Source organism: Ambystoma mexicanum, chromosome 5p, assembly GCF_040938575.1.
Source record: "Ambystoma mexicanum isolate Mex_15411 chromosome 5p, UKY_AmexF1_1, whole genome shotgun sequence".
NCBI classification, from domain to species: Eukaryota; Metazoa; Chordata; class Amphibia; order Caudata; family Ambystomatidae; genus Ambystoma; species Ambystoma mexicanum.
Window position 1 is genome coordinate 127,659,443 of NC_090930.1, and position 19,069 is coordinate 127,678,511.

Consider the following 19,069-nt stretch of genomic DNA (forward strand, 5'->3'; position numbering starts at 1 on the left):
GTACCTTATAGGCCAGTCCACCCCTGGCCGGCACACTTGTTGTGCTATGTTGATAGCGAGGTGGCTGTTCTTCTGCATTATGGGGGGATTAGGGACTTCAAGAGTTGTCCTTCTAAGATGAAAAGCTTCTGAGACCTTTGCTGGACATTAGACACACAAGACTGTGAATACTCCCCCCTTGTGGGTGTCTGTGACCTTCACAGTGAGTGGGTTGAGTGTCTAAATGGTTGCAATTCCAAAGTGCATCCTGTGTTCACTTCATTATATAGTGAGCCTCACAGAATTGTCCAAAGAAAACAAGCGATAAACTGATCAGCTGTGGAAAGCCTTTACTTCTTACAAAACTAGAATTCTGGTCCACTCATAAGATACACTCAGGGCTACTGTATGAGTAGCACACCCTGCAGTTAGAGGCCTTGTCTAACTGGCTCATGAAGCTCTATATCGGTCTGGTATTAGCTTTTGTACCGTTACTAAATCTGACATGGAAGTGAGTGGCGGTGCGACAAGTGCGCCCAGGCCGAAGTTAAGAGGGAGGAACCGTAATAGCATTTGGCATCAATCTGTCAATTCATCAATTTTACCTCGTTGCCACTGTCTTGTGCACAGCACAATAAAGCGCTTGAAACACAGTGGAGTCCAAAAGAATGTGAGACAGGAGTGGTTCGGCAGGCATCACGGATTCAGGACTGCATCAGGGCCCAACTCCAACAAGTACTAAAATCTTTGCCGTCTAGCACTTTGGCGGGTTGCTCTTGCATAATAATCAAACTCCTAATTGTGTAACAAAATGATCAAACTCGATGATAGATTCATTTCAGGGATCACCATCATAGTTTACAGCAAGATGTTAAATGGTGCCACCATTAAGGGACATCATATATCAAAGACAGATATCCCAGCAGGATAGAAAGTATATGAACCTCAGCTAATAGCCCAGCTCAAGTGGACGCGACTGCTACAACGCCACACAAGGTTGCGCCGCCGCACAGAGTCCTGCGGGTACGCACGCTCTCGGGAGTTCCGCCCCCAGCACGCAGTCACTGACGCAGAGAACGTGACCGTTGATACGTAAGCCGCGAAGCCTTGTAAAGAGTTGGTTGCGGCGGGCCGGAATTTAAAACGACGCATGAGCAGTCAGAGTCTAGATTAAGAAAGATGAGTGCTAGCTACTTGAAGAAAATTCTCACTCACTATGCATGCGTTAGCTAGAGCCTCCTCCCCAAGCACAGCTGTAGCTTTGCAGAGAGGACACTAAGAGCCAAATTGTTCCAAGGCATACGAAATTACTAGTGATTATAAGTACATGGCGGGCATGAGCAGGGGCAAACCCTGTGTGTAATAAGCTAGAAAGACCCAACCCTAACCACTGCAGGTAAGAATGCATGGGCACCATGCTACAACTTCCGGAGCGGCACAGAGGTGGAACAGCTTTTAAAAAGGTACCATTGACACCCTCGAGCCCACCTCAATCCTAATGAATGCTCTTGTTGCTCACTTGTTCTAACAGCCCTCCTGTAATCTGTGTCTCTTACCTGAATGCGTAGTAACCCAATGTTCTACAGCTTTCTGCTGCTTCTCAATGGCAGGCCCGCTCTCAATAAATAACCCAACGGTAGCATCGTACTCCCCCGTGACCATAATAATCCAGTTGCTTTAGAAAGTTCCAGTCCTCCAATGAGGCCGTGTCCACACTGAGTTCCACAGAAACTGTCTCTCGCTAGTCAGGGGTGCATTTTGATGATGTATGTCAGCTGGGGATCGGACGCTATCCCTGGGCCCTATCTCAAAGTGACATCAACATCGGAGTCTCATCAGCGTGCGAACTATGCCATGGAGGATAGCTCAGGGGCAATGCGTTTGTCTTGAAAGCAAGGCAACGCGTAGCAACACAGGTTCGAATCCGGGGCTCGTGCTTAGAAACTGTCTACGGTATTAAGTGCGATATAAAAGAACAATTATAATTATAATCAGTACCCGGCGAGGGCGCAATCAGAATGCAAGAGCCATTCTGATTGGCCCTCGCCGAGTCATTACCAGGCCAGGAATCCCTCTGTCAGGATTCCACGGCCTTTGTCCCCGGCGGGGGGCGTGGCAGCCCCTCAGCCAATGATGAGGCTCGAAGCGGGGCCATCCCCTCACGGAGCCTCCCCACGGCTGAGAGGCTGCCTTCACCCCCGCCAGGGACTCGGGTAAGCTTTTTCTTTTTTTGTTCCTACCCTCCCTCTCTCCCTCCTACCTGCCCTCCCCGCCCCACTTACCTTTTTGCTGCTGCGTACCCGCTGGGGAACGATAGCAGGCTTCAGCAGTGTGGAGACACACGGCTGAAGGCTTCCATCGTCCCCTAGCAGGGACGCAGGTAAGTTTTAAAAAAAAAAAATGTTTTCCAACCTTCCCCTGCCTCCCGCCCTCCCAACCCCACTTAGCTTCTGCTTCCGCTCCCGATGGCCGCCATGGAAAGGGAAAACAGACTCCCGTTTTCCCTTTCCCCGCGGCTATTTTCTTGGTCTTTTTTTTTTTTGTCCCGAAACGCTGCGGCTTTTCGGGACAGAAAAGAAATGCTTTTAGTGCCCCGGTCACGCACATAATGCGGGCCGGGGTACTAATAGCAAGGTCCCGGGGCATTACCTGAGTCGGTAATGCCCCCGCCGCTTGGGTCATATTGCTTAATTATATCATCAGGGAAGCAACCTTATTGGTACGATGTTAATTTGCTGACAGTCATTTTTTCCGATAGGTTTTTTGCAGACATTTCTTTTCTCAAAAAAACTCATCGAAAAATATAGGGCGTGTGGGGAAGGGTATGGAGGTGTAGGGAATAGTGCTAAATTAATAGGGCAGAGGGGGATGGGGAAACCCTCCTTAAGGAAAAAAGAAATAAATGTGATGAGTTTTTTCAAGAAAGAAAAGTCGGCAAAAAAACATCAAAAAAATGACCATCGATAAATGAACATAGAACCAACCTTAAATACAGTAAGCCCGACCCCCGTTGCGCCAGTATGGGCAGAGTACAACCCACCGGTGTCGAGATGAAAACACCTGCCAGGCTAGCCCTTGTGTATGAGTGAAGAGAGGTCATTACACTTCTCCTGAGAGTAGAGGTATCCCTCGATGGTGGTCTGTCCGGGCAGCTTGCAAGTCTGCGGGGCCTCCTTCATCCTCTTCTTCAGGTCTTCCATCTCATCTCGAGTGCTGGTGAAATGGTTCCTCGTCTGCCAAGACAGTAGCATATTGTGTGAGAGTGAGCAACGGAGAGCAGCGCTTCAGGGAGGAGGGCAATTACAATTCAGGACTAAAACAGAATATCACCATAGCACACGGCTTCAAACTAAATCAACTTGGTACCCAGGTACCATGTGAATATGTCGCCTGAACAATGTCGTCAGGGAGGCAAATTTAATTTCCTGCCCGCTAAAATACTTCCCCCCAAATTCTCTAGGAGCTATGTCATTCACGATTATAAACTCCAATCCTAGAATATTTGGGGAAAGTGTTTGAATTTACAGAGGGTGCATATTTGGGGAAATGACGCCCCCTGGTGGTATTTTCGTTGACGAGAGGTTCACTGGATACCAATACCCTGTATCAAATGGCACGAATGATCATCAATGGCATCAATGGCTAGGTCAATCTGATGGGGTTAAACCGATAACTTCGATAAGAACACAGGCAAGGAGAAGGATGTAGTAAATAATGAATTCTGATATAGCCCAAGCGTAATGGAAAAGGGATACAAATTCCATTACGTAGTCTAGTGCCAAGTGACCCAATGAGGGTGGTGGGCGCTATACAAATGCTTTAATACATACAATGATAAAAGAAGATTTTGGTATCCGAAGACATAAACTCACATTTTGCAGGCTCAGCTGAAGCTGCTGTTTATAGGGCAGGAAATCCTGGGTCAGTTCAAAGGTCAGGTTATTGGAAGTGAAGAGGCAGTGAAGAAAGGCCAGCACCTGCATGAACAAGAGAAGACAATGCAGACAGGGCATGGGGCCAGAACATAACTCAGCAAAAGAATAAGCAACACGTGGCATACAGGAAGATCTAGGGAAGAATACAGGAAAAAAAACGGACCAGTTGAAGTACCCTACCCTGACAAGTTTCAAAAGATATCACCTTTGCAAAAGCATACAACACACAAGAACAAATTGAACCATTCACACTCTAACAGAGGTCTTGTTTTTTCTCAAGATCATTGTGGAAACTACACTGCTGTACCATTACATCAATTTTCCACATGCATCTAGTATTGTGTAATCTGCTTCATCCTATGTCGTATAGTCACAACAGACATTTACTTCTTTCTAAGGAACTGCCACGGGTTTCAAAAGCACCCTGAATGTTTGGCCAGTGGCCACAGATGGTTGTGACAAAAGGCAACACCTACACGCAGATAAAGTTTACTTGAAAAGTCCATGATTGTATATAGCGTTAGCCACCAGTTCCAAGTTCCGTGATGCCTGCCAAACCACTCCTGTCTCACATTCTTTTGGACGGGTAACGGGTGGTAACAGCCTGAGGCCCGAGTTATAGGCCCGAGCATAGCAAGTGTGTTTAATGAGGTACCAGGGACATTACCACCCGTTCCAGCCCTTGGAATGCGTGGTTAAAGCCATTAGAACCCCGGGTTGCCAATCTGATAACCCAGGGTGCTGAGTGCGGTGTAATTGTAAAGAAAATATTTACATAAGATGGCCGCCATGGAGCTGGAAAGCGGGGCTCCTGGCACGACAGCCAGAAAAGGGAGACAAAGCAAAGCTGCGGTGGGCGTTGCCACAATCAGGTAAGTGGGTCTGGGCAGGGGCATTGGGGTTACTTAAATAATGAAGGAAGGGGAGGGTGGGAAGAAGATGGCGCTGCAGGGGTTAGGGGGAAGCAGCCAACAGGTTCCATGAAATGAAGGCTTAGATCAGTAGTTCGAGACTGCGATCCAAGGAACCTGATTGGCCGCTCCCCCCGCCCCTCCTGTTAATTCAAGATACTGCATTTTATCCATTTGGTACATATGAACCAAAGCCACATTATATCTCGAGTCTTGGGTCTCAAGACATGATCCAATTAGATCTTTTTGATCAGCCCCTCAAAATCAAAGGAATTCATACCAAATACTCAAAACAGAAGGACACTAGAGAGTTCAGCGGGTACTCACCTGGAGGGCAGCATATATAGAATTGTAGATGGGGAACTATGAACAAAAGGTATATATATTCCTCCGAGGGGTTCCAAGCGACGTCTGATAGACAGCAAGAGCGAAGGTCGAGTTGCCTGTCGACATTCGGAAAAACCGAGGTGAAGTGTATCTCATTGGTCCTAGCTGCTGTTAGGAAAATATTTGCAAAGCCCCTCTGCCGAGCAGTGTTTAAGCCATCTATCCTAAGCAAAAGCGAGCAACCATATGCGAGTGTCCAGTCTCATGTAGAAGAGCAGGCTTGGCTTCACTCAGGGGAGGGCAGAAGGCCCACACAAAGAAAAGGAAAGTTAGTAGACACAGCAACCACCCACCCGGAGGAATGTAGAACAATTTCTCTTCACAGTAACCTACAGAACACTAAGATAACATATCCATCACCAAATGTACACTCAAGTACATGAAACAGTCTTAAAGAGTGTTGAATTGCTTAAACATACGAGAACTTAATTGGAGGGAAGCATAAAATGAGCAATTTGTATAAAGAAACACTAAATAGGAAGTCTCTTAGGCACCTCTTTCCTCTCAGATCGACCCTCCCAGGTCCAACTTGGGTCCTTCCTTTCATCTATCTTCCTCTCTACCTGTGGTGTTCCCCAGGGGTCTAACCTCTCGCCCTGGCTTTTCAACCAATACCTGGCAACTCTTGCCCACTGCATTGCATTTTCTGCTCAAATTTCCAGTGCTACGCTGACAACACTCAACTCATTTTCAGGCTGCCCTCTGCCACCTCCTCTCCCTCTCTCATCTCTGATTGCCTAACTGCCATTCAAGATTGGTGTGCCGCCAATGATCTTTGTCTGAATGCCAGCAAGACAGAGATCCTCCTCATCGGCACACCTTCACCATCCTTTCCCCTCACTCTCTGGCCGGCCTCCCTTTGCCCTCCTCCTAACCCCACCTGCGAGGCTAAGAACCTCGGGGTCATCTTTGACTCCTCCCTTTCCTTCTCTGCCCACATCTCTGAGGTCTCTAAAAAGTCAAATTTCCGACTGCACCTCCTCAGAGGTACTCTGCCTTTCCTCTCCTTCCCCCAGAAGCTCATGGTATCCAAAGCTCTGGTTCTCTCTAGCTTGGACTATTGTAACGGCCTCTTTCTAAATCTACCTGCCTCTACTCTCCGCCCTCTGCAACTAATCCAGAACAGGACTGCGAGACTTGTCCTTGGCCTCAAGCCCTGGGATCGTATCTGTCCAGCTCTGAAATCTCTCCACTGGCTCCCAGTGGATGCAAGGATTAAATTCAAAACCCTCTGCATTGTCCACAAGGCTTTCTGGGGCCTGGGTCCAAAATACTTTCAGCTATCCCTCCGCAAATACCTCACCTCTCGAGCTCTTCGCTCCTCTACCTCCAACTCCCTCAGGGTCAGTCGTTTTTCTAAGAAACGAGCTGAGGGTAGATCTCGGTCTTCGGCTGGGGCCTCCCTCTGGAACAGCCTCCCTGCCACTCTAAAACTTGAGGAGAACCATCTCCCATTACTGAAGCACCTCAAGACCTTTCTCTTTTCTACTGCCTTCGCTCCCCCTCTCCCCTGCTGATCTGTTCTCTCTTGGCACCATGCACCTGGCCACCCTCTGTCCTTTGGGCCCAGGTACCTGCTCATCCTGCCACCCTCCCACACTGCCTGGGGCCACGCCTTGCACTGGGATCTGTATCTGTACCCATACAGCCCCCCCTTTTTCTTCCTGCACTTATCAGACCTACCCTGTCTGCTGCCTTAAACCTAGCACTTGCAAACTGCTGGCTGCATTACCACTGTTTGTTGCCTTTATTATTTATTTATTGTTATTTATCTGTTTCTCCTCTGCTTCGCACTTTCCACCTCTCCCCCTTCCATGCACTTTTCCCCTGCCCCCTCTCCCATGCACTTGCGTGTTCTTAATGTCACTGGGCCTAGTAAGATCGCTGTTCTGTTCTCCCCTGTTCCCATCCCTTGCCTTGTCGTGCTCTGAAACACTTGTGTACGAGCGCAATAGAAATAAAATATCAATCAATCAAAAAACCTTCCGGAGTCCATCTGCTGTTTATCCCACCACAGCAAATCACTTGATATTGAGAGTTTTAAAAACCCTCATGTGAGTGGTGTGAAGCCATCTACTCTAAGGATAAGTCTGGGTAATCCCCAAAGATTGTCCAAAACTCTCTCTATTGGTTGACGCAGCAGAGCAACCTTGGCTTCACTCCGGGGAGCATAGAAGGCTTGTGACTAGCTAGGTAGAATAGGCTCATATAGATAACCCAAAAGAGAATACTACACAGGTATACGGAAACACATTATTACATAGTTACATTCACTATAAGGGCACCACGCAGGTCTATAAACACTAAAAGGGCCTTAACAAAGACCCTCCCACTCCTAAAACTAAAGGTACAGAGTATACCCGCTGGCGGGCTCTAGACATTATAATGCCTAGTGGTGTGGAGAGAAAGGGATCACTACACATCAGTAAGCCATTACATATGGATGGTCAGAATCCACAATGATAATACATGCACCGACAGAGTATTCCTCACAGCATCTAGTACACAGTCAAACAAATCACCAGCAGGTACATACTATACATATGTGTAGTACCCAGAGCGAGAGAAAGGGGAGACATTGCGAAGCATGACTAGAGGTCCAACAAAAAGTAGAGCATAACCAGTCTAATAACACCAGACCCAACTGAAATCATTACACTCCTAGAAATATAATGAAACAAGATAGCCAAAGTAAGATGCAGTAACCAATACATGTCTATGGACAGGAGGGTAGTGCACTGATGTATTATGTTAAAGTCCTAGATAAATCAAATGAACCAGATTAAAATCTAGTATTTCATGTAAAAGCCATGAACCCAGGAGAGCCCCGCAAACAATTCCAAAGGTTCAAATGCCATAGGAAATAACAGGATTTAGGGCCTGATTCAGGGAAGCATTTTATAATGGCGCAATCACATAGGAAAACCTTCTGTGAATCAGTTTCTAAGTCCATGGGCAAGCTGCAGTTATAGGGCAAAGTAGGAAAATGACAGATCTACTCCACAAGTGCTGCCAAAGAAGCAAGCACCTCCAAGGAACACAAGACGAGGCCCTCTTGAAGAGCTGAAGCTGCACAAGCCGGAGTCAGCCAGAGAAGGATGGATGAAACAGGATTTAGCCTTATGGGAGTCAATGGACAACACAGTGGAGGACGGCCTGCAAACCCACACTTCTACCAGACACAGGAGACCACTGAAGATTATTCTAAGGAACATATTAGGACGCCCAGTGTGACAGATTGTCATCTCTATGGGCGTGAAAACCAATGTTTTTAATTATGTAAAATGATGCAGGTAATTCTGTTAAACAGACCTCCTCTAAAATTGCTCCAAGCCAAAATCGTAGTACACAGATGCCTTGCTGTTACCAGTCTACTTCCATGATAGTGCCTGATATGCAGTGGCACAGAGCAGATTCAAGAAGCCCTCTGCATACCTGACAGCAGCTGAGATACAACGTTGCTGCAGGCAGAGGGAGGCATTTTAACTTCTGCACCTGATCTAAATTATAATCATTGTCTACCTTAATCAGTCTGGTGGCAAGTAAATCTCTAACAATATCCCATGCCTGATTGTGGCAAAGTGAGAGCTCACAATTATGAAGCCACATCTATTTGATATCAAACCAGTGTCAACTCAGAGCAGGTCTCAGATGCGATATGCCTGTTGTATATCAGCATCTGGCCTGAATATCTGCACAGCTGCCTTGTGGAACAATGGCCAGGATGCTGCCTCCTTTGATTCTCCAGAAGGAAGCGAAACACCTTTCCCCACTGCATAGAAACGTCCCCCAGTAGGTCTCCTGTGTACAGTGCTGAAGAGGTAGCACTGACATGACAAAGCCAGCCTCACATCAGGGTGCTGATCACTGGAATGCTTTGCAAGCCAGCAGTCATGGAAAGGGGGTGGGCTAGCGCAGCTGGAGAGAAAGCGTAGGCCTAGAGAAGAGTCACACTATCTTGCTTTCTGTAAGGGTTCTCTTCACTTTTTTCCACCCCATATGCTGGAAAAGCAAGTCACCCTGGGTTTCATCTCATGAGGCAAAGAGCACTTATTACAAAAACAGAAATTGGACCCCTTACGGAAGGCTTGCTTTGGCCAATCCCTCGTAGCATTATGCCTATAAAGGAGAGGGGCTCTGCACATTCTTTCGTTCATCTTTGTACACAAGGAAGAAGAAGAAACCTTAATACCTCTGTTGGGATTGTAGTCCATCACAGAGTCCTCTGCCATACAGGTGAAGACAGAAGGCATCAAAGGCAGAGGAGAGTACTGCCCCACTACCGATCCCCCGGGAACAGTGCAGTGTCTCGGGAGGATAGCTCAGGGGCAACGTGCTCGCCTTGGAAGCTAGACGATGCGGAATAACACACGTCCGATCCCTGGGTCCGCGCTTAGAAACCTCTGGGTATTAAGCGCGTTAAAAATAACCCATCACATCATATCAGTGTACCAAAACATGCAGTGGTGACTGCACTGGGACCAGTGCCCTGCTCATTGGATCTGAAGGACAATCTGAAGGGGTCAGCCAAGCTCCCTTGAGTGTGAGTGCAGCCAAAGGACTTACCCTGTACTGGAATCCCTAGTTTGGGACTCCACAGCAACCACAGAACTGAGGAAGTGACCCCAGGCTCCCATTGCAACCCTGTACTGCAACAATGCTCAGTTGGCCCTCCTCAAAGCCATCCAACCCAGTTAGACGGGAACCACCAGAATCCTTTGACCTCTATGCCCAACCATCTCTGCATCACAAAGTTCGTGTAGTGCCTAGGCTTCACCGTCTCTGCACCGGAGACCCGCTGATACTTCCAGCATCCCTAATTCAACACTGCAGCATGGCCGCCAGCTTCCTCATACTCCAAGCGGACCATGCTGCTGAGCCCTGCATTGTTTTGTGCCATCTTGAGACATCCCTGCTCAAAGTGGTTGGTCTGGGAGTAGTTAGCAGGGAAGCTGCACAGCAACACCCAGAAACAGTGTTAAGACAGAACAGCCAGTCAATGCACAGAGGAGGACCATGAAGAAGGCAAAGGAATGTCCTGGAACGACTCCGGCATCCTTAAGAGGAAACTGGGTCTATGACAACCAAGGTCCAACCAATTTGGCCAAACAAGGTCCTCACATGCAGCAGCCTATCTTCCTGGAAATCCAACAATACATGAGGAAAGGTTAGGAACTCCACTAGACAAACAAATTCACTTGGCGGCGCACACCAGGCCAACACAAAAGGATTTGCAGCCAGCCAATCACACTGGCCCTAAATCATCCAAACACAATGAGTATTGGGAATGTCTGGGGCAGACACCCAGTGTAACCACCCAGTTTAAACTGCTCTAGAGGTTGCTAGGCTGCACTCAATAAGAGCCAATGTTAGGAGAACAGTAATGTTAATTCTGCCTCTTGGCCCAAACAGACAAAGGGATGGCCCAAAACAAAAGAAAAGTCCAGAAGTAGGACTTAAAAGAATACATTAGTACAACAAGGACTACCATATTGGTGGCTTGGGCTACTAAGGTGGCAAAAATAACTACATCCCTGTTGATGCTAAACTAAAATACAGCTGCTACTAGCTATTACCCCCAACACATTTGTATGAGTATGGAATCACCCTAGAGCCAGAATGGGAAAGCACCCAGGCTCTGGTAGACATAGGCTACTTGGGCAGCGCTTCAAATCATAAAACGTGTTGCAGTGACAGGGGGACTTCAGTAAAAGTCCCTATGCACACAAAAGCAAACTAATACCCCATAGAAGCCAGCAAAAAGAAAACACAAAGCTCAGGTGACCCACAAAGTGTGCCGAGAGAACCCCAAAAATAGAATTCTGCATTAGCAGGTGCAAATCCAAAGTTTAGGTGACCCACACAGTGGGTCCAGAAAATCCCAAAAATAGAAATCTGCATTAGCAGATGCAAATCCAAAATTTAATTCTGCATTAGCAGGGGCAAATCCTCAATTTTATGCTGTGAATTGCCTCATCTGTATACATTTTCTACTCTCCACAGAACCAGCAGTAAAGGGGTGGAGAAGGCAGACATGAGAGGCATAGACAAACTGGTCCAAGAAATAATTCTTGAAGTTCTGCCATTGTACCCGACATCCTTTTTTCTCTACCCTGTCACCTTAGTTGTGGTGTGCCCCAGGGCTGCGCCCTGTCCCCTATTCTTTCAATATTTATATCTGGGCACTTTTGTTTCGCATCCGCTCCCTTGGCATTAGGTGCTATTCTTATGCCGTTGTGTCTACATCGGTGACGGACGGCCGTGGGGGAGTGGATGGGCCTCAATTGGCTGAAATTGAATGGGAACAAAACTGGAGGTACTAGTGGTGGGTTCTCCTCCTGATCTATTTGGATCGACTCTTGCTGGCCTGTCTCCTTGGGTAATCCACGGTCAAAGTAAAAGATTTAGGGGTGTTCCTGTGCGCTATCTTGTCCATGGATGCCCAGGTATCGGCTGTATGCTAGACCGATTTCTTCCATCTAAAAACCTTAAAAAAGTTGCTCCATCTGATACCATCTGCCTTGCGCCCACCGGTTGTGGCAGCGATGGTGTTAAGCCGAGTAGATTACTGTAATTCTCTTTTACTGGCACAGCCTAAGGGCCTGATTTGCCGGTTTAGCGTCTGCAAAACTTTGCAGCCCATGTGGCTACAGGTTCTCCTTATGGGGCTCACATTTCCCCTGTGCTGTGCTGGCTACATTGGCTCCTGGTTGCTCAGCGCATTGAATTCAAGGCACTGTGTATTGTACACCAGGCCTTGCATGATCAGGGGGAGGAGTATCTTTGCGTCAAATTTGTACGCTATGCCCCTAAGTGCACTCTGCGATCAGCTACTGGTGACTTGCTATGTATTCCATCTTTCCGTCGCGTCACGCCTGGGTTGGGGGACACACTTTCTCCATAGCCGCAGTCCTGTTGTGGAATAAACTCCCAGTGTTAATGAAAAAAATCCCAAACCATCTGGCTTTTAGGAAAGCTCTCAAAACATATCTATTCTGAGTGATGGGCTGCTGCTTCTACTCTGGGCTCCCCCTCCTCTCTCCGGCGCCATGATATGATATGATAGGTTATTTATAACGCGCTTAATACCCAGAGGTTTCCAAGGCAAGCGCATTGCCCCTGAGCTATCCTCCCGAGGATGCCTTCGGGTGGGCGTGCGCAAGAATTCAAATCAATCAATCAATCCTTTCCTCTCCACACTACCGGAAACCACCAGAGTGTACTGGGGGCATAGAAATGCTGTATTCCTCTGCTGTGAGGCCAAGCCAATGGAATACGAGTGTTTCAATGGCAGGGCGTCATAGTAGGATGGTACGGCCTTTTGAAACATCATTAGAAACAAAGAAGTGACTTGCTTCAGCTCACCTGCATGTGCCACTTTCGCTTTTTACTCACTCTTCCTTTTTATTCTGCTCTCTCTACATTTTTAGCATAGTGAGGTCCGAAGCGACGGCTGGACAGAATTTAGCACTATGCAAAGTCTCCTATATACATATGTAGTGCTTTGCCCATATTGTACCTTTATAATGTACTTTGTGCTCTTTTTTATGGCTCATACCTTAATTGACTTCCTTTGCACATTTCTGCTAAATTCTCAGCCCTTCAATGTATTGATCTTTGAGTGCCCCTTCCAGAGCCAATGGCCCTTCTTTGTCTGCACTCCAGGATGTCCATAATCTTGCAAGATATGAATCTAGCTGATGGGGCTTCCGTATAAAGGCCATGACCTGTTCTTCATGATGAGACGTGATTCACCAATGCCTCAGACCCTCTTTCAGAGCATTGTTTCCTCAACTACTCACTCCACCCTGCTAACAGATCCACAGGTTGCCAGCCCAAGGGTAGCAATCCAAAACAAGAGCACATTCATTGCCTTGCCACCCATCAGCTTCCGGAAACAAAAAGGGGTGTCTTGTCCCCCACTTGGCCTAACCAAGTAGCTTCTCAGACACTTCTCCTAGCTGAAACATGGGCTTTCCTTCTTACCAGAACCCCTTTCCTCCTAGGATCACCATAGCTGATGGGACTTCAACTTCTGGCTAGAGGATGACACAATTACATCATCCAAGAAGATCATCGACATCCATGAAATACTTTGAAAAGTGAGACTGCCTGGACACAGTGCTCCAGTTTATGGTAGGAACTCTCTGTTCCATCTGTGGGAAACCAGAGGGTCTCTCACCCCCCTAGTCCCTGGTGATGGCCATCGCCTTTGGATCCAGAGCCTTGGGGTGGACCTGTGCGGGTAGATAACCTCAGTGAGGGGTCTTCGGGGAGCGTGGGTGAGGCAGCCGATGGTGAGATGCGGTATTCCCCCCTCTTTTGTTTATCGAACCCATCTTATTTTTTACGATTCTTCGAGGTCCCAGCCCACCTCCTTTTTTACACAAACACTGTGCCGAGGAGGAGGATGACAGAGTAACATTAGCTTTCACACATCGCACTGGACATGTCCCGCTAATCAGGCAGGCAAAGTCAGGCACTTGACTCTAAGCGCATACACTTGATACCAATTAGCTCTCCTCACACAAATAAAGGGCAGAGCCCAAGAACACACTCTGTACGAGCAAGGTGGAACACGTGTACGAGCAGGGCTTACGGGATGAAGGCAAACCTACTGGAGCACAGCAATGGGCCAAGGGACGAGATCTGCAGGTTGACAACCCCAAGAGTTCCCTATTGGAGGTTGTTGCCTCCAACAGGGCGCAAAAGACATGTGGAGAAGGCCAGATCTTGCAAGCGAAGACTGTATTGTGGTTCAAGGACGCAAGTAACCCTCCCGGGTGAATGGCAGAGTTGGGGATGCAAGGCCAAGCCTGTGATACTAACCTTGACTCGTGAAGTAGAGATCGCAAAACCGAGAAACAGACGCACACAGCTGGTGAGTTGGCAAGCGACCTGAGAGACCGCTGTCTGTAAACGTTTGAAATAGCAACAGTATATCGCAAGGGAAGGCTGCACACATGTCGATGAGATGCGAAGAAAGGCAGACCTGTGAATGAACTTTGATGTAAAGGACAGCTGTGAAATCAGCGATGCTAAGTAATGGAGTGGTCCGGTGAAAGGAAGTAGCCCACTCTAAAGTCTCCATGAAAGGTACATTGTTTAAAGTGATGAAGCGAATGAACAGCAAAAGTGAAATAAAGAAGATTCATTCCCAGAGAAGGGAAGAGTGAAACTTAAATGTCGACTCTGAGTCGAAGTGGTCCTGCCATGGTCAGTAAAGAAAGCCACACACATTCGAAGGTCTCCGACATCTGAAAGTGGTCCAAGCGCATACCTGAAGTATAAGAAGCTTGTGGAAGGGACCCCTTACAAGTTTGTGTTGAACTTTATTGTGAGAGGTATGAGCCCGACAGAGGAGGACCTATGTGAACTGTATGGTGATAGGTCTGAGTATGGTAGAGGGGAATCTTGTGAACATTTTGGAAGTCAGAAAAAGAAACATTAATGGCCCAGGTGGGCCAGGATCCACGTTTTGGAACGGTTTATTGTTTTGCAAACCGAACCAGAGTGTGTCATCCTGCCTAAAGGGACTGCCTTACTCTGTGAGGTCTAATGTGGGGAGGAGAGCTGGTTCAATCACATTATCATCTGAACAATGGTTTTTCCTTTGCATACATTTCTCCTTTTTCCACTTGTTTGTACAAGAGATAGGGCAGGCATTAGGTTTTGTTAGCATAGGCCATTTTGTTTTGACAGACTCCACTAGGACTGCGTTATTTATTATTTGATGGTTGAAATTATTCCATCGTAGTTATAGGGCAAAGTAGGAGATTTTCCAGCCCCGACAATTTCAATAAAGGTTTTACAAATTGTACCAACTGTGTCAGTGCCATGCTTGTGATACCATGCCTTCCCTACACATCCCAGTCACATGGACAGACCAGAATGCCATTATGTATCCCCATCAACCTACCAGATGCCCACTCGGAAATCAAAACCCAGATCAAAATAACATTGTTCCATTAAAACAAGACAATCCTGTCCTGCCTTTTCAAAGACATATTGAAGGGCGACATCTGTGAATTAGACACGAAGGCCAAAACAGCTCCCACCTCACTGCCATCCTCATAATGAGAACAGTCAACTCCTGAGCTCCACTCTAGAAAGAAACCAACCACTCTCACAGAAGCCCATGGTGCACAGGAGCACTCAAGCATTACAAAGGAGCTTTCCAACACTGAACTACAGACTTTTCACAGGAAGTGACGTGTGATCCTGTACCCAACGGAACATAAAAAACTGTCAAGGCCTGTATATACAGCAATTGACACATTGCCCTGGTCAATGATTCTATGCATCGTAATAGCGACGGGGGCATTGTCAAGGTTTGTATGCATACATACACAGGTATGGCTGATGACTGTATATTACAGATATAGGCAAACTGCTGTAATAAGCACTTGAGTAAAGGATTTTACTCTACAAATAGGAGTACACTGTACAATGCAAGTTTGATAATTATACAATTCTATCAAATGTGATTGAGTCAATGGTTGTACATTACAGAGGATGGGAGCTTTGGAATTGTGAGTGTGTGAACAATTTTACACTATAGATACAAGGACACTTTAATATGCACTTACATCAACAGCGGCATAGCATAGATATAACGAATTTGTAACGTGTGATTATATCAATGCTTTTACAGTATTGTGACCGTAATAAGGATGGCGCATCCAGTCGTGGACCTCCACGCTCATGGAACATGGAGACTTGGATCTCAAGAAACAACTTAACTATGGAAGATAGGCTTGTGAGTTTGGGTGGTTATGAGCCGAATCTACGATACCTAGCAGTAGACAATGGGTGGCAGGCAGATTGGATGGTTGGTCATCTCTCAGCGGAATGACAAAAAAGGAGGTGACACGAAGCTCCAAAGGTCCCTCCCCAATATCTTACTAAGCAAAAGTTACACTCCCACCAACTATTTTGACACAATGACATTTCAACCTGTAACTTTGTCAATAATTGGGCCACCCTAGAAAAACTGATAAGCTTTGGCCTCTCACCGCGCACCATTTACTGTACTGACTAGGACTGGTGGGAGTTGCCCACCACTGATTTGGAGAGGTTCTGCAGATATTACGAACACTTCAATGTGACCACCACAACGCGCCAGCTGAATTTATAACATTTCACTGATTGAGCATGATGGACAGTCTGAAACCAGTGAGGCTGCGATGTGTGATGGAGTACACCCCTAGAGGTGTGATAGACATGCCGATCATTTGGCTCAAGCACTGAACTAATGAAACCAAGAAAATCACTGTCTGCGCTTATGCCGCATGCATGTTACCAGCGCTGAGGGTACAACTACGGGCATTCCTTCTTCAATGTCCCGATGCAATCATGAAATCATCACGCAAGACTTACCGGCTCCACAATATTGAACTTTTTGCTCTCCTGCACCTCTTGGATCTGGTACACATACTCGATGGAGGACTCGTAGAAGTTCTGCCGCTCTTTATCCAGCTGGATATCGGCCTATAAGGGAAATGTCATAAACAGTCTATTACCGGGTTATAGCATGGTCTTCTCTAGTTTCAGGCAAGTCTGTTTCTGGGCACTTCAAGGGAGTTATCGCCCAGTCACAGAAATCAGAGAATAAAACAGAAGAAGCTCAGCTTTGGCATCCATTTGTCTGGACCTTGGAGACGAAGCAGTCCACCAAACAGTTGCTTTTATGGATCCTTCAATCCCCAGATGTCACTGCCATGGTGCATTGCCTAATTGAAGGTGTGCACAAAGCACTGCATGTGGAACATGCTCTTCTGTGCACTCATTTGGAGCGTGGTGATGCCACTGCAGCAGTAGAGCTGACCCAAAGCGACCAAAGAGGATATATGACAGACAGAAACCACTACTCCCTCCTCACTCTTTGTACAACCATTCCTTCAGATTGTGTAAGCAACCACAATCGCCTCCTTTTAATGCTAGTATCCCCCCCCCTATCTTCCAGTTCTGGTACAAACACCTTTTTATTACAACAGGATGGCTATACTGGCTTCATCTTTTTTAGCTGGACTGGCACCACTACTGACTGCAAGCGCTTAGACAGCACCATATCACTTCTATTACAAGCACCTTACTCTTCAGCCTTCCCCTTCCGTGTACAGACCCCAACACTGCCTACTGTCACTGCTATCCACACAGCCGGCACTGGTCTCATCCCATTGGCAACCGACTCCCACCAGACTCGATGGATTTGATGTCATAAGAGCCACGTGTAGCCACAGGAAATGTTAAATTGTCGTTCTTGAAGGTTATGATGCAAAGAAAAGTAACAACAAGAGGAAGGAGTTTTCAATTAGGGAAACAGCTGACCTACAGCATACACATGGGCTTCCCGCACACAGCCCGGCACAGGGAAGCACAGAATGATCAATCAACAAGGACTCTGGAGTCTTACACAGGGGACTGTAACACGTCCTTGCTGTTGTCTCTGCCATCGCTCACTGATCTGTGGCAAGCTAATAATTGACACCACTGCAGTGTAGGGGGGCTTATTAACATACGGTCTATATATGATTGGCATGAATCGCAGGGTAGTCTCACTACATTTTCATGGGGGGGGTCCCATTTATTTTGTGTTACGCTGCAGTCTGTGCGTACAGTAATGAGGAACGCATGGGGTCATTACGGTTTTGGTGCTATCCCGCTTGTAAATCCGGCAGAATGCCATCACAACGGAATTAGCGTTCCCACCGCCTGATATTGCGGAATTCCCGGGATATTACAGGTGGCGGCAATGCCAGTAATTCATAGGACTCAATGGGAGGAATTACCTGAAATACCGGCACCGGTACCACTGGTGCCGTAATTCTGGCATTTTCTTGCTGGTGGAAATCAGGTAACCCCACCGGCAAACCTGGAGTTTGGTGGGGCAGTAACTGTGCCTGTAATGGATTCACCAGCATTTTTACCAGCACTTTTACCACTCCGCCAAACTTGTTATGACCCCTTTGTTCTTCCTAGATAAGCTTTACTGGTTCAAGGTACTACCAGAATAAGCACTGAAATAAGCCTATCATTTTGCTTGTGCGTATTGGAATGGTCTTATGTTAAGGACAAAGGCATCAGAATGTAAAGGGTAGTAGGCAAATTGAAGAAGGGTGAGCGGATTGTTGAGGAGTATGATGGTGACTTTGAGAGTAGTAAAGCAGTACAATTGAAACTAAGTCCATGAACTGTAATATACTCAGTCGCTGTGTTCTACTTGCCCACAACAGCCACACTACCTAGTGGCCGCGTCCAACACCAGAAGCCAACAAGCAGACCCTATAAAAAAAACCTGGTGATAACAGACAGTGGATCTCAGTACAAGTTTGGCGATAATTCCAGTAGAATTCCTGCCGAACTTGATTATCGTACTCGCGCTTGTAATCAGGCAAAATCTGCCCGATTTCAAGGGGCAGAATGGCGGTGTTCATGCAAATCTTTGGAGTCATGCAGATTTAGGAGGAATTGCCATGGGCAGCAATTCCGCCCCCAGTAATTCTTTCATTATTTGGAGGTAAAGTGGGGAGAGTTATTTAATTATTTTTTGCATTTGCCGCAGCGTGCTGAACCCTCAGGTATCTTTGCGCTAGTTACATTAGGGAAAGGGGAGAGGGTGAACAGGGAGAGGGTGTACAGGTAAAGGTAAATAGGGAAAGTAGGAAGCGTGCGCTACTCCCTCACTTTACCTCAGGGCTTGAAATTTGGCGGTGTGGTAGATATGACAATAAAACCTTAACCGCAAAAAAAGTGACCTGATTTATCGCGACATTTTCCTGCGCTGCCAATGCCGTAAGAAGACCTAATGACTTCTCAAATTGCTAACAATGAAATGCAAGACAGGTGGGAGGAAAG

General features: G+C 46.9%; 1 protein-coding gene across 1 annotated transcript in view; it reads right to left on the reverse strand.

The window, feature by feature from the left end:
• OPHN1 (oligophrenin 1) overlaps positions 1-19,069 on the reverse strand; it is a 733,935-nt gene that overhangs the window by 289,363 nt on the left and 425,503 nt on the right. Inside the window, exons 6-8 of the mRNA XM_069612518.1 lie at positions 16,592-16,702; positions 3,852-3,956; positions 3,083-3,212 (exon numbers count right to left, since the gene is read on the reverse strand). Of these exons, the coding sequence (XP_069468619.1) occupies positions 3,083-3,212; positions 3,852-3,956; positions 16,592-16,702 (346 nt within the window). The remainder of the gene's footprint in view (positions 1-3,082; positions 3,213-3,851; positions 3,957-16,591; positions 16,703-19,069) is intronic.